A 12,945-nucleotide genomic window follows, 5' to 3' on the forward strand; every position below is an offset into this window, starting at 1 on the left:
GCTGTTTTAGCGAGCACCCACACTACACAGTGAGCGGGGCTTTAAGTGAACAGGGCCATTCACTTAAAGGGTACCTCTTAACAAAAAAACTTTTGATATATTATAGATTAATGTATGCAGAATAACTTTACAATTGCATGTTATTAAAAAATATGCTTCTTTCTATTTAATTTTCCACTTTGAAGAAATGACCACTAGGGGTCTCCCTACCAGTCCTGGCAGCAAGCATTTCAGACTCATGCTGGAGTCCTAAACACTACGAGCTGCCAGTCTGCTTTGTTCACAAAGGAGAACACTCAGAGCTGCCAGCCTGCTTTGTTCACAGCCTGTTTGGCTGTGAACAAAGCAGGCTGGCAGCTCTGAGTGTTTAGGACTCCAGCATGAGTCAGAAATGCTTGCTGCCAGGACTGATCGGGAAAAATACAATAGAAAGAAGCATATTTTTCATTAACATGCTATTGGAAAATTATTCAACATTCATTAATCTAAAATATATCAAACGTTTATTTGATGAGAGGTACCCTTTAAATGGGAGCTTACCTGCATTAATACGCTGCCACCTCTACACAATGATCTTTGCCCCGGTTCACTGTGTAGCTCACCCAAACAGGCCACCCTGCCGATCACTGATTGATGGCCTATCATGTGGATAGCATATCAATCATTTCAAAGCTGGCAAAGGTTTTAGTCTAATGGCGCATGGACAGCAAATGTTTCTTTACCAGAAACAATGCCACACTTGTTCATACTTTGTTCTGTATAGGTGCTAGGGAGTACTTTCTGAATATATCCATTAGTATTTCTATCACTGTATAGAATACCTTGGAAAGAGCACTTTGAAATACTCCTAGATAGTTTCTTCTGCAGGCAAGTGTCCTGCGATTTTGGAGGCAACCTCTCCTATCTTGGCTTAGAGGTGTACTCCGCCCCTAGACATCTTATCCCCTATCCAAAGGAAAGGGGATAAGATGTCTGATTACAGGGGTCCCGCCACTAGGACCCCTTGCGATCTCCGTGCAGCACCCGGTGTTCTGAAAGTTATTTTCTGAACGCTGGGTTTGGGCGGTCGTGGTTGTGACTTCATGACACGCCCCCTCGTGATGTCACTCCATGCCCTCTCCATTCAGGTCTATGGGAGGGGTGTGACAGCTGCCACACCCCCTCCTATCGACATACATGAAGGGTGTGTGGCGTGACATCATGAAGGGGCGTGGTGTGACGTCAGGACCATGGCCGCCCAAACCCAGCGTTCGCAAGGGGTCCCAGAAGCAGGATCCCTGCCATCAGACATATTGGGCCTCATTTACTTAGAGTGTCTGGTTTTTACTGTGTGAAAAGTTGTTTCAGACTTGTAGGATTCCTCTCTATTTACCATTGAGAAAAGTCGGGAACATTTTCTGACCAGCTTTTTCTAGGTCGATATTTCCAGCCATTTATCCACAGGATTTTCTGTGAATTCAATAGTAAATCGGTCGGGTTGTGAAACCCCGCCCATTTCCGGGCCGACCATGCCCCCTTTGCGACAGACCACGCTCCTTTTTGGCTTTTCACAGTGCAATGTCGGATTTGTCGGATTTTCCAGGCGCACACTGTCGCAGACATGTCTAAGACACTCTGCGCCAAAATAACCAGACAAAACTGGTCGGTTTCAGCTTCAGTGTATCCCTTTAAATAAAATCTCTTTGTAGGGGACATTAAATGATCAAGCCTCACTGGAGGAGTTGACGCCGAATTTGTTGGACACTAGAGTCCAACTCAAATGTAAAGCAGACTTGGGGCACCTTTGTTTGGCCCATGGTGCCATGCGGCCCTTCTATTTAAATTTCTCTGTGGTCAACAGCTGTCTCTGATCTTGGCCAATGCATCCTTTCATCTAACTTTTCGAAACAAAATGAATACTTAAATATTCATTCACAATATTAATTTGGGGCTCAGTCTTCCTGCACTCTTTGGCTAGGTTCACAATGTGTTCTTTTTTCCTTGTTTTTGCATCTTTAAAGCCTGTTGTTTCAAATAACTTGGGTAACTTCGGGTAATGTGTGAGGACTAGCATTATTTCTGGTCATTATATAACTTGTATATGGCATTTGCATCAGATTTATGCTCTGCAGGCTTCATCTATAATTTTTAGTTGTCCCTAAGCTAGTAGGTATCTGCCATGATATGGCAATGATCTGGCAATGTTGAGAAGCCCCATATACTGTAGAATAATTGAACCGCTGGCTGCATGTGGTGAAGTCCATTCATTGTGGACAATTTTTCTTTGTTCCGGTGATCTGACTGCTGGAACTCCGACCGATAAGTTTTTTTTATCCCCTATCCTGTGGAAATGGGATAACTTTGCGAGCCACAAAAAAATGCAAATCTGTATTTCATAACATTACCTGTTTAGAAAGCAGCTCCTTGCATAGCATGTAAAGGGTAATAAATTTCCTGGCTAATGGGCGAGCGTCAAGGAACCCCTCGGCAATTAGCATTATTTCACAGATCAGCTCAGTGTCTGGAACCACCATGGCACAAGGCCTGAAAGAAGAAAAAAAACATTGCGTATTTACTGACATCACACGATATGAATTTTAGTGTATGTTAAATCAGATTTTTATTAACATCATATGCAAGAAATACAACAAGCTATACAACCGCAGAAGAATATGCATTATAGCAATCCCACAAAATTCAGGTAATGTCCCATTATTTCATTAATTATATAGAAAAGCAAATGCACACAATAAAAGATATATACGATTCTCAATAAGCAAGACGTTGCAGACATGCAAAAAAGAGCAAAGTAAAGACATATAGGGTCCCAAGCACTTCTTAACATACCCAGGTGAAAACAATATCAATTGCAATGTATGTACTGTATTGATAACAATAATTCTATCTCAATTTTCTTCTTTTCCCCAAATGTGCTTTATTTCAGTGGAGTTTACTTACTTTATTTTCCTAGAAAATATAATGTTGTTTCATTGGACATACATGGAATTTCCAAAAATAACCGAATATTAATGGAATGCTACAATGAGCGAATCTATAAACTGTTGGGCAAAAATTTTGGATCAAATTTACTAATTACAGGTGGATTGGACAGTCAGAAATTTCTACAACAAATCTGCCACAAGTAAACATACCCTCAAGTCTACCTCTATATAAAAAGGTATAGGTGAGTGACCTAGGGCTATTCAGGCAGTATTCAGTGCAGTTATTTTACCCAAAGTCAGCAGTAGATACGATAGAAAGAAAAAGTACAGCGGTAGCTTTCCACTCCACTGCTCTGAACTCAAAGAAATCCGTTCTTAACAAATATTTTCAAGAAAATTGTATTTTTGGGGCTTAACCACTTGGCTTAGATCACAACCACGTTCAGTCCTGTGTAAAACCATGTTGCAACACACTGCAGATCGCTCACAGCGACACTGACACAGGTTTTGTTGGCATCACTGTGTGACTGCACTGCTTTGTTTTGCCTCTTGTATGCCACTTGGCAGAGCCGCCACCTCATCCTACTGTATTGTCTGCATTCTCTCACTGAAGCCACACACCTATACGTGAATAAACTCTATGCTAGCATTCACTTCAATAGGTTTGCAGAAAATCTTCAATAGTGGCAAATTTGTAGACTTGTAGAATGGTAGTGAAACTTGCAGCGGATCTCCCACATCTAACCTGCTGAGCGTTATGAACGTGTAAATGTACCCTAGTACATTGTACCCTAATGTGGTGTAGTCCGGCCCGGACTGGCCTACCCGGTGGGCTGTCGGACCTGGGGCCGCTTTGAGATGTGGCTGGGTCACATTAGGGACATCCCTGTGTCCCGAAAAATCTTTTTGGGACATAAGGATACCCTAGTGACCTCTCTGCGGCTGCCGGCCCTGCGTTAACTTTAAATACGCTGGGGCCGCAGGGAGGTTGCGCACGCAGGGACGTCACTGAAACGGAAAAAAAAATCATTGTGAGACAAAATTGAAAAAAAAAACTGCAGTTTTGTAACTTTTGGGGACTTCCGTTTCTACTTAGTACATTTTTCGGTAAAAATGACACCTTATCTTTATTCTGTAGGTTCATACGATTAAAATGATACCCTACTTATATAGGTTTGATTTTGTCGTACTTCTGGAAAAAATCATAACTTCATGCAGGAAAATGTATACGTTTAAAATTGTCATCTTCTGACCCCTATAACTTTTTTATTTTTCCGTGTATGGGGCGGTATGAGGGCTAATTTTTTGCGCCGTGATCTGAAGTTTTTAACGGTACCATTTTTGCATTGATAGGACTTTTTATTCATTTTTTCATGATATAAAATGTGACCAAAAATGCACTATTTTGGACTTTTGAATTTTTTTGCGCGTACGCCATTGACCGTGTGGTTTAATTAACGATATATTTGTATAATTCGAACATTTCCGCATGCGGCGATACCATATATATTTATTATTATTTACAGTGTGTTTTTTTTTTTTTTTTTTTATGGGAAAAGGGGGGGGGGGATTCAAACTTTTAATAGGGGAGGGGTTAAATGATCTTTATTCACTTTTTTTTTCACTTTTTTTTTTTTGCAGTGTTATAGGTCCCATAGGGACCTATAACACTGCACACACTGATCTTTTACATTGATCACTGGTTTCTCATAGGAAACCAGTTATCGATGATTCTGCCGCTTGACTGCTCATGCCTGGATCTCAGGCACTGAGCAGTCATTCGGCGATTGGACAGCGAGGAGGCAGGTAGGGACCCTCATGCTGTCCTGTAAGCTGTTCGGTATTTCGCCGCGGCCATCCCGAACAGCCCACTGAGCTAACCAGCATGGTTTCACTTTCACTTTAGACGTGGCATTCAAATTTGAACGCCGTGTCTAAAGGGTTAATAGCACGGGGCACCACAATCAATGCCGCGCACTATTAGCCACGGGTCCCGGCCGTTGTTAGAGGCTGGGCCCGACGCGCTATGACGCGGGGCAACGCCGCGGCCCCGCGTTATAGATCGGGAGCGGACACATGACGTTCTAGTACATCATGTGTCCTTAAGGGGTTAAAACAACATGTATGCTTTAAAGAGTACTTGTCATCAAACCATATTTTTTTTAAATAACTCAGATTATATTCCCTAACTACTTCTAAGACCCCATCTGCCTTTTTTTCACAGCTTTAAAAAGCTGTGTATTATACCTTCCCCCTTGCTCACATTGTGTGAGCTCCCAGCAGGAGAAAGTGGGCGTTCCCCAGCAAGCGCAATATCCTGCCAGGCCAGGAGAAGACCAAACTCACTGTGTGACTTGCGGCAGGGAACAGAACAGAGCCACCCAGTGGCCGTTTTTTCAATCACATTAAAAACATATAAAAGGTTTCGAATTTTAACAGCAAGTAAATAGCAAAGTGTCTCTTAATTACATTAGTAACAATATATTAAATGTTTAATTTGGGGAGAGGTACTCTTTAACTTTCACTTGGTAACAGAACCTGTAAGGTTTTCCATAAAGCAATAAATATTAAGCGTGGCTTATGATTTCATATTCATGCTCCTTTCTGTGTCCTTAAACTGCACTTCAGAATTTCTTTCCAGTATATACCGTAATAATAAAGCAAATACAATGTGCTAATTTAGAAAGCAACAATAGATGGCGATAGCGCTCCAATAGCTTGCCTGAAAAGAGCCTTGAGATTCTCCGGCAGTTCTGTGCGGCCGGCATAACCAGGGTTCATAGTGATAAATATTCCCACTGATGGCTTCAATGTGATGTTTTCTCCAAGGAAAAAGAATCTGTCAGGAGAAGAGGGACAAGCTGTGATATGCGCTCTTTGCAAAAGATTACATTTTGATTTGATGTAAGTTATCATTTCTGGATAGATTCGGCGCCTTGCCTTTTTTTCTTGTTGCGGATGGCATCTTGAATACTTTTCACTTGTACCGCAACCACTGACAGAACTTCTACTGCAATCCGGTTAAATTCATCAAAACATCCCCAGGCTCCGGTCTGCGCCAGACCTTTATATATGTTTCCTACAGACTGCAAGACAAATGGCAATGAAACGGCACTGTGGGAAGAAATGTTTTAGGAAGCACAGATTGTGAATTTGCCATTTAGCTTACTTTATAATCCATCTGTTCGGAGCAGTTGAAAACATATACCATCACCCCCAGGGCCCGACCTAAATCTTTGGTGGTTTCCGTCTTTCCTGTTCCGGCAGGGCCGGCCGGAGCGCCGCTCATGGTCAGGTGGAGGGACTGTGTCAGGGTAATGTAGCACCTTATGGAGCGCAACAAATAAAGTGTTAAAGAAAATCATTTCAGTAATAGGCTGGACAAACAGAAAAAGGATCAATAAAGAAGCACAATGAGATGAACGTTCAGTTTCTAAATTTTAGAACAGCTTTTGCCCTGAAGCTTATTTATTGTAATCTTGTTTTTTCCATCTTTACAGGGGGTCCAATCCTCAGAAGGCACTGCCAAAAGACTCTCCCTAGTTTCCTAACATAAATATACACTGTGGTGCCCGATAAGGTTACATATGCCCTGCGGCAGCTTGCATTCTGCGACTATGCAGTCAGACCATCCACTGATGCCAATGCTCCAGCCCAGTGTTTTCCAAACAGTGTGTCTCCAGCTGTTGCAAAACTACAACTCCCAGCATGCCCGGACAGCCAAAGGCTGTCCGGGCATGCTGGGAGTTGTAGTTTTGCAACAGCTGGAGACACAAAGATATTCAAAAACGACTTTAATTTCTGCAACAGTGATATTAATCACACCTTTTTTTTTCTCTTCACATTTTCAATAGAAAATATGTGAGAGTTAATTTTCGTGCCACTTTTTATTTTTTTCACGCCAAAATTGTCAAATTCGGTGCCAATTTTTTTTGTAGCAGCCATATAAGATTTTTTTGTGCCAAAATTGGTTTGGCGCCAAATCTTACATCCCTGAAAATCCTGGTGGAAGAATCTCACATGATATTCCATGATACTACTGCCCAGACAAGCGATAACTGGATAACATTTATAGGGCTTAATTGTGTGTGCAGGAAAATGTTTTGTCTAACCAGTTAAGAATGCAGGGCGTACCTGTATGCCCTGATTCTGCTAACAAGGTTTAAACCATTCTCAGGAGCAGAGAAAGAGTTAAACCCCGTGGGCAGCCAGGACCCATGGCTAATGCAGGGAACCGCATTATATGTGAATAAGCCCCCCCCCCCAAATAAAAGTTTAAATCACCCCCCTTTTCCTATTTAATAAATAAAAAAAGTGTAATAAAAAAAAAAAATCATATGTGGTAACACCGTGTGCGTAAATGTCCGAACTATTAAGATATAAGGTTAGCTAAACCGCACGGTCAATGGTGTACACGTAAAAAAAATACCAAAGTCCAAAATTGTGAATTTTTGGTCACTTCATATACCATAAAAATATTAATAAAAAGCGATCAAAAAGTCTGATCAAAACAAAAATGGTACCGATAAAAACTACAAACCACAGCGCAAAAAATAAGCCCTCAAATAGCCCCATACACGGAAAAATTAAAAAGTAATAGGGGTCAGAAAATGACAATCTTAAACATACAAATTTTGGTGCATGTACTTATGATTTTTTTTTAAGTAGTCAAATAAAATAAAAATCTACATAAATTGGGTATCACTGTAACTGTATGGACCTACAGAAAAAAGATATGTGCCATTTTTACCAAAAAGTGCATTTCGTAGAAACGGAAGCCCTAAAAATTAGCAAAATGTTTTTTTTTTTTCATTTCACGCCACAAATAATTTATTTTGTTTTGCCGCATATTATGTTATAAAATAAGTAATGTCATTACAAAGTACTATTGGTGACTTAAAAAAAACAAGCCCTTATATGGGTCTGTTGGTGCAAAATTGAACGCGTTATGATTTTTAGAAGGTGAGGAGGAGAAAATGAAAGTGCAAACATTTTTTGGTGTGACTAGTGTAAACCTTGGATAATTCTCATGTAAAATACTTTGAATATCTGATGTAAACTTTTTGAAATTTTTGCTGTGAAGAATTTTGAATATGACCCCCACTGTTTGGAAAACACTGCATCAGCCCCTCAGATGATCACTTACCTCCAGCTGCAGCAGTAGAGATGAATGAATCTTTAGAAACTCTATTCCTTAATGATGTATAAAAATGAGGAGAATTCACTACAAACCTACTAACTTTATTCGAGCACATATGGGGACATTTTTATTGTAGGTGTAAGTGAAGCCTTTTTTCCACCTTTTTTGTGTGTGCTGGTAATTTTGTGCAGGTACACATTTTCTGATATTTCACTCTCCACATACACCAACAAGCTAAGTTAAGTCTGGGCTGGTGTATTTTTGCGACTCTGATGTGTTTTTTTTTTAAGTTATAAATTCATTACCACTGCATAAGACTTTAAGGCCGCTTTCACACTATGAGCATTCATCCGTTATTAAATGTCCGTTTTCTCTGTAAAAACGGATGTTTAATAACGGATGAAATAAAGGGTGCTAACGGCTGAATAAATATTCATCCGTTATCCTTATCCCTCATGTATGGCCAAACACCTCTGCCTACAGACTCCCACAGCTGGGACTACTACTGCTCCCATCATGGAACAGACTTGTTTCCATGATGGGAGTAGAAATTCCCTGGCTGCGGGAGTCTGCAGACAGCTGGGGAGGCTACATTAGTGCTTGTACTACAACCCCCGTCATGGAACAGACTCTGTTCCATGATGGGGGTTCTAGTACAGGGGCTGAGGGATTGATCGCACCGGGTTTCACTTCTGAGACCCGATGCGATCAAAAGTTATTAAGCAGGGGAGCGGGCGGCATGCTCCGCAACCCTGCGATGTATCATGTGTTTTAACTTTCATTTTTGAATCCCCCGCGGGAAGCCCTGAATGGCCGATCAGGGCTCTCAGCGAGAGAGATTGAAAAATGAACTTGGAGAGTAGCAGGGGCCAAAGAGCACTGTGGGGGGCAAGATATATAGCGCTGCAGAGGGGGGGGGGGGGGCAGACATATAGCCTATATATCTATGACCCCCAGCAGCGCATTAGATATGACCCCCGCCTGCGCATTAAATATATACCCCCGCAGCGCATGTATATGTGCCCTCGCAGCTGTTCTATATACACATGCCCCTACCGCCGTATATATGTCTGCCCCCCACAGCTCTTCTATATACATATGCCCCTACCGCCGTATGAATGAAAGGTATTTCTATTAGCAGTGCATAGAGTCGTCTCCCGGCACTATGCGCTGCTAATAGAAATACTTTTCATTCATACTGCGGCAGAGGCATGTGTATATAGAAGAGCTGTGGGGGGCAGACATATAGCGTTATCTGCCCCCCCCCCCCCGTGCTTCTACATACATATACCCCTGCTGCCATATGAATGAAAGGTATTTCTATTAGCAGCCGGGAGCCGGCAATATGCGCTGCTAATAGAAATACTTTTCATTCATACGGCGGTAGGGGCATATGTATATAGAAGAGCTGCGAGGGCACATATACATGCGCTGCGGGGGTATATATTTAATGCGCCGGCGGGTATATATTTAATGCGCAGGTGGGGGTCATACCTAATGCGCTGGCTGCGGGGGGGGCTAGATATATAGGCTATATGTCTGCCCCCCTCTGCAGCGCTATATATCTTGCCCCCCACAGTGCTCTTTGGCCCCTGCTACTCTCAAAGTTCATTTTTCAATCTCTCTCGCTGAGAGCCCTGATTGGCCATTCAGGGCTTCCCGCGGGGGATTCAAAAAGAAAGTTAAAACACACTGATACATCGTAGGGTTGCAGACCATGCCGCTCGCTCCCCTGCTTAATAACTTTTGATCGCATCAGGTCTCAGAAGTGAAACCCGGTGCGATCAATCCCTCAGCCCCTGTACTACAACCCCCATCATGGAACAGACTCTGTTCCATGATGGGGGTTGTAGTACAAACACTAATGTAGCCTCCCCAGCTGTCTGCAGACTCCCGCAGCCCCGGGGAATTACTACTCCCATCATGGAAACAAGTCTGTTCCATGATGGGAGTAGTAGTCCACCCTCAGCACTGCGGGAGTCTGCTGATGTCGCCTCTTCTGAGCATGCTCAGAAATAATAACGGATATAATAAACTGTGGGCAAACGGATGACATAAAGGCTCATCCGTCAGCCATAGACTTCAATGTTAAAAATAACGGCCATTAATTTACCCGTTTCTTGTGACGGAAGAAAAATTTGTGCATGTGCCGTTATTTCTTCCGTCACAACTAACGGCCGTTATACATGGCAGACTATAACAGGTCATAAAGGATAATCAAAAAATCCAATAGACTTTAATGGGATTCTTTAACGGCCGTTTACCAGGGCTTTTCTAATGGACGTTTGTAACGGATTAATTTTTATAGTGTGAAAGCAGCCTGAGTACTTTAACAGCTGGTCTGTACACACTTTTTTTAAAGTGTAAACCAAAAAGTTGCAAAAAATTGCCTGAGGTGCAGCGCTGCTCCAAATGTGCGACAAATATACACAGAAAAACAGCTCTAAAGACCATAATAAATGGTCCCCCATTAATGCTTAGTGCTTTTTTAATGCAATAACAAAAACAGTGAAGAATTGTAGAACGAATAATGTGTAAAAGATTACGCAATTTGATTTTCAGTATTATTATCCAATTGCTATTAAATCCAATTGCTTTAATACAAATATAGGTCATGCTTGCTGATGTTTCAGACAACTTCTCTCTATTCCATACCTTATGTGATTTATACCAGGTTTGTAAATCACTTTACCAAAAATGACTTCCTACCAGAAAAATAAAGCCCCAGTCCTGGCCACTAGATGTCTCACTTTCGTGCAAATTGCTGTCAACTGCCTCTTTGGGGAGTGACCAAGACTGAACACAGGGATTGTGGTGTATAAACTACTGCACTTTCAAATTAAAATGGTATTGATCACGGCATCTGAGAGGTTAATGGCAGACATCCACGCAATCGTGAATATAGGCCATGATCGGCGGGTCCCTGGCTGCTATCAGCAGCCGGGACCTGCTGACCATAACCCAATCATCGCTCCGATGCTCGTGGTCACGTACAGGACGTAAATGTTCGTCCTGGTGCACAAAGTACAGCCGCACCATTTACGTCCTTGATCGTTAAGGGGTTAACCAATCACTTTGTATCTTATTGTATTTAAGAATGGCATTTTGTAGGTTTTGTATGCTTGACAAAGGAAGTCTTGCCAAAACATTGCACCTGTACACTTTATGGTGTGAATAAAATTGGAAGCCTTTCTTCTATTACCGGACCTACTTCATATTCTTTGCTGTGACTATATACTTTGTGGAAGTTAATCCCAGCGATTGCATGCTGGTAGGTCACCTGCATGATCTGGAGGTGGTCTATGCTGACTATATATTATATATATATATATATATATATATATATATATATATATATATATATATATATATAGATTAGTTAGGAGTAGCCGTATTAGTCCAGTGATGCAAAAAGCAAAATCATCGGTAGTTGCAGTATCTTGTAATACCTTTTTTATTGGACTAACAAGATTTTGTAGAGACAAGCTTTCGGGATTCCTCCCTTTATCAAGTCATAAGCATTTCTGAGCTCACAAGGAGAAAACACAGGTTCTATCTCACAAAATATGCAGGGGTTAAAACAACATTAGTGGAGAATGGACATTAAGTTGGGCCATAAATTGTATAGCAATAGGACGATAGATACAGATAAGGATGAGGAGGGGGGGGGGGGGGGTTGGAGAGCAGAGGTGAGAATAGTGGTTACGCTGGACAGACAATTTTACTATAGAGCCATAGACTGAAGATAAGACTAGACAGGGGAGGGGGAGCAGGGGTGTGATGGTGTTAGAGCAGGGAGAGGGTAGAGAGTTTAGCAAAGGTTATAGGAAATTTTGATAATGGGATAAGAAGCTTAAATCCACATTAAGTCCTCTGTTCTTGGAGTCATAAAGAACTATCATTTTGGCTTCAAATGTCTTTCTTTCCTGGGTGTTCTTGAAGTTTCCTTTCAGGATCTTGATTTTGAGGTCCTGTAGGGAGTGACCTGTTTGAGTGAAGTGGTGTCCAACTGGGGTGCAATAGTCCTTTTCTCTATGGTTGTACAAAATGATAGTTCTTTATAACTCCAAGAACAGAGGACTTAATGTGGATTTAAGCTTCTTATCCCATTATCAAAATTTCCTATAACCTTTGCTAAACTCTCTACCCTCTCCCTGCTCTAACACCATCACACCCCTGCTCCCCCTCCCCTGTCTAGTCTTATCTTCAGTCTATGGCTCTATAGTAAAATTGTCTGTCCAGCGTAACCACTATTCTCACCTCTGCTCTCCAGCCCCCCCCCCCCTCCTCATCCTTATCTGTATCTATCGTCCTATTGCTATACAATTTATGGCCCAACTTAATGTCCATTCTCCACTAATGTTGTTTTAACCCCTGCATATTTTGTGAGATAGAACCTGTGTTTTCTCCTTGTGAGCTCAGAAATGCTTATGACTTGATAAAGGGAGGAATCCCGAAAGCTTGTCTCTACAAAATCTTGTTAGTCCAATAAAAAAGGTTTTACAAGAAACTGCAACTACCGATGATTTTGCTTTATATATATATATATATATATATATATATATATATATATATATATATATATATATATATAGTAAAATCTCCCTTAGCGGATACCTCCCATTAGGGGACACCTCCCAATAGCAGACAGTTTTAAATTCCCTGCCAGGGTCCCATAAGACAATGTATTTGCACAATCTGAATTGGGGACACTCCCAATAGCAGTTGAGGACACACCTTATAGGGGACAAAACACTCCCATTAGGGGTAAAAAAAACTCCCAATAGGGGACAGTAGGGGACAAAACACTCCCAATAGGGGACAACCAGGCTTATGTGCCAGCCCTACCTTGTACACAGGGCTGCCATCAGAGGGTACAGCCAA

General features: G+C 41.7%; 1 protein-coding gene across 4 annotated transcripts in view; it reads right to left on the reverse strand.

Annotated features, from left to right (window-relative positions):
* Positions 1 to 12,945, reverse strand: part of DNAH11 (dynein axonemal heavy chain 11) — a 324,054-nt gene that overhangs the window by 196,892 nt on the left and 114,217 nt on the right. For 3 of the 4 annotated variants that reach the window (XM_056519699.1, XM_056519698.1, XM_056519697.1), the window contains exons 34-37: positions 6,091 to 6,247; positions 5,862 to 6,007; positions 5,644 to 5,760; positions 2,385 to 2,523 (exon numbers count right to left, since the gene is read on the reverse strand). In XM_056519699.1, coding sequence (XP_056375674.1) covers positions 2,385 to 2,523; positions 5,644 to 5,760; positions 5,862 to 6,007; positions 6,091 to 6,247 — 559 coding nt within the window. Of the gene's footprint in view, positions 1 to 2,384; positions 2,524 to 2,937; positions 2,967 to 5,643; positions 5,761 to 5,861; positions 6,008 to 6,090; positions 6,248 to 12,945 lie in introns of those variants that run through there. The other variant, XM_056519700.1, reaches the window with a different exon arrangement.

This window comes from Hyla sarda, chromosome 5, assembly GCF_029499605.1.
Source record: "Hyla sarda isolate aHylSar1 chromosome 5, aHylSar1.hap1, whole genome shotgun sequence".
Classification (NCBI taxonomy): Eukaryota; Metazoa; Chordata; class Amphibia; order Anura; family Hylidae; genus Hyla; species Hyla sarda.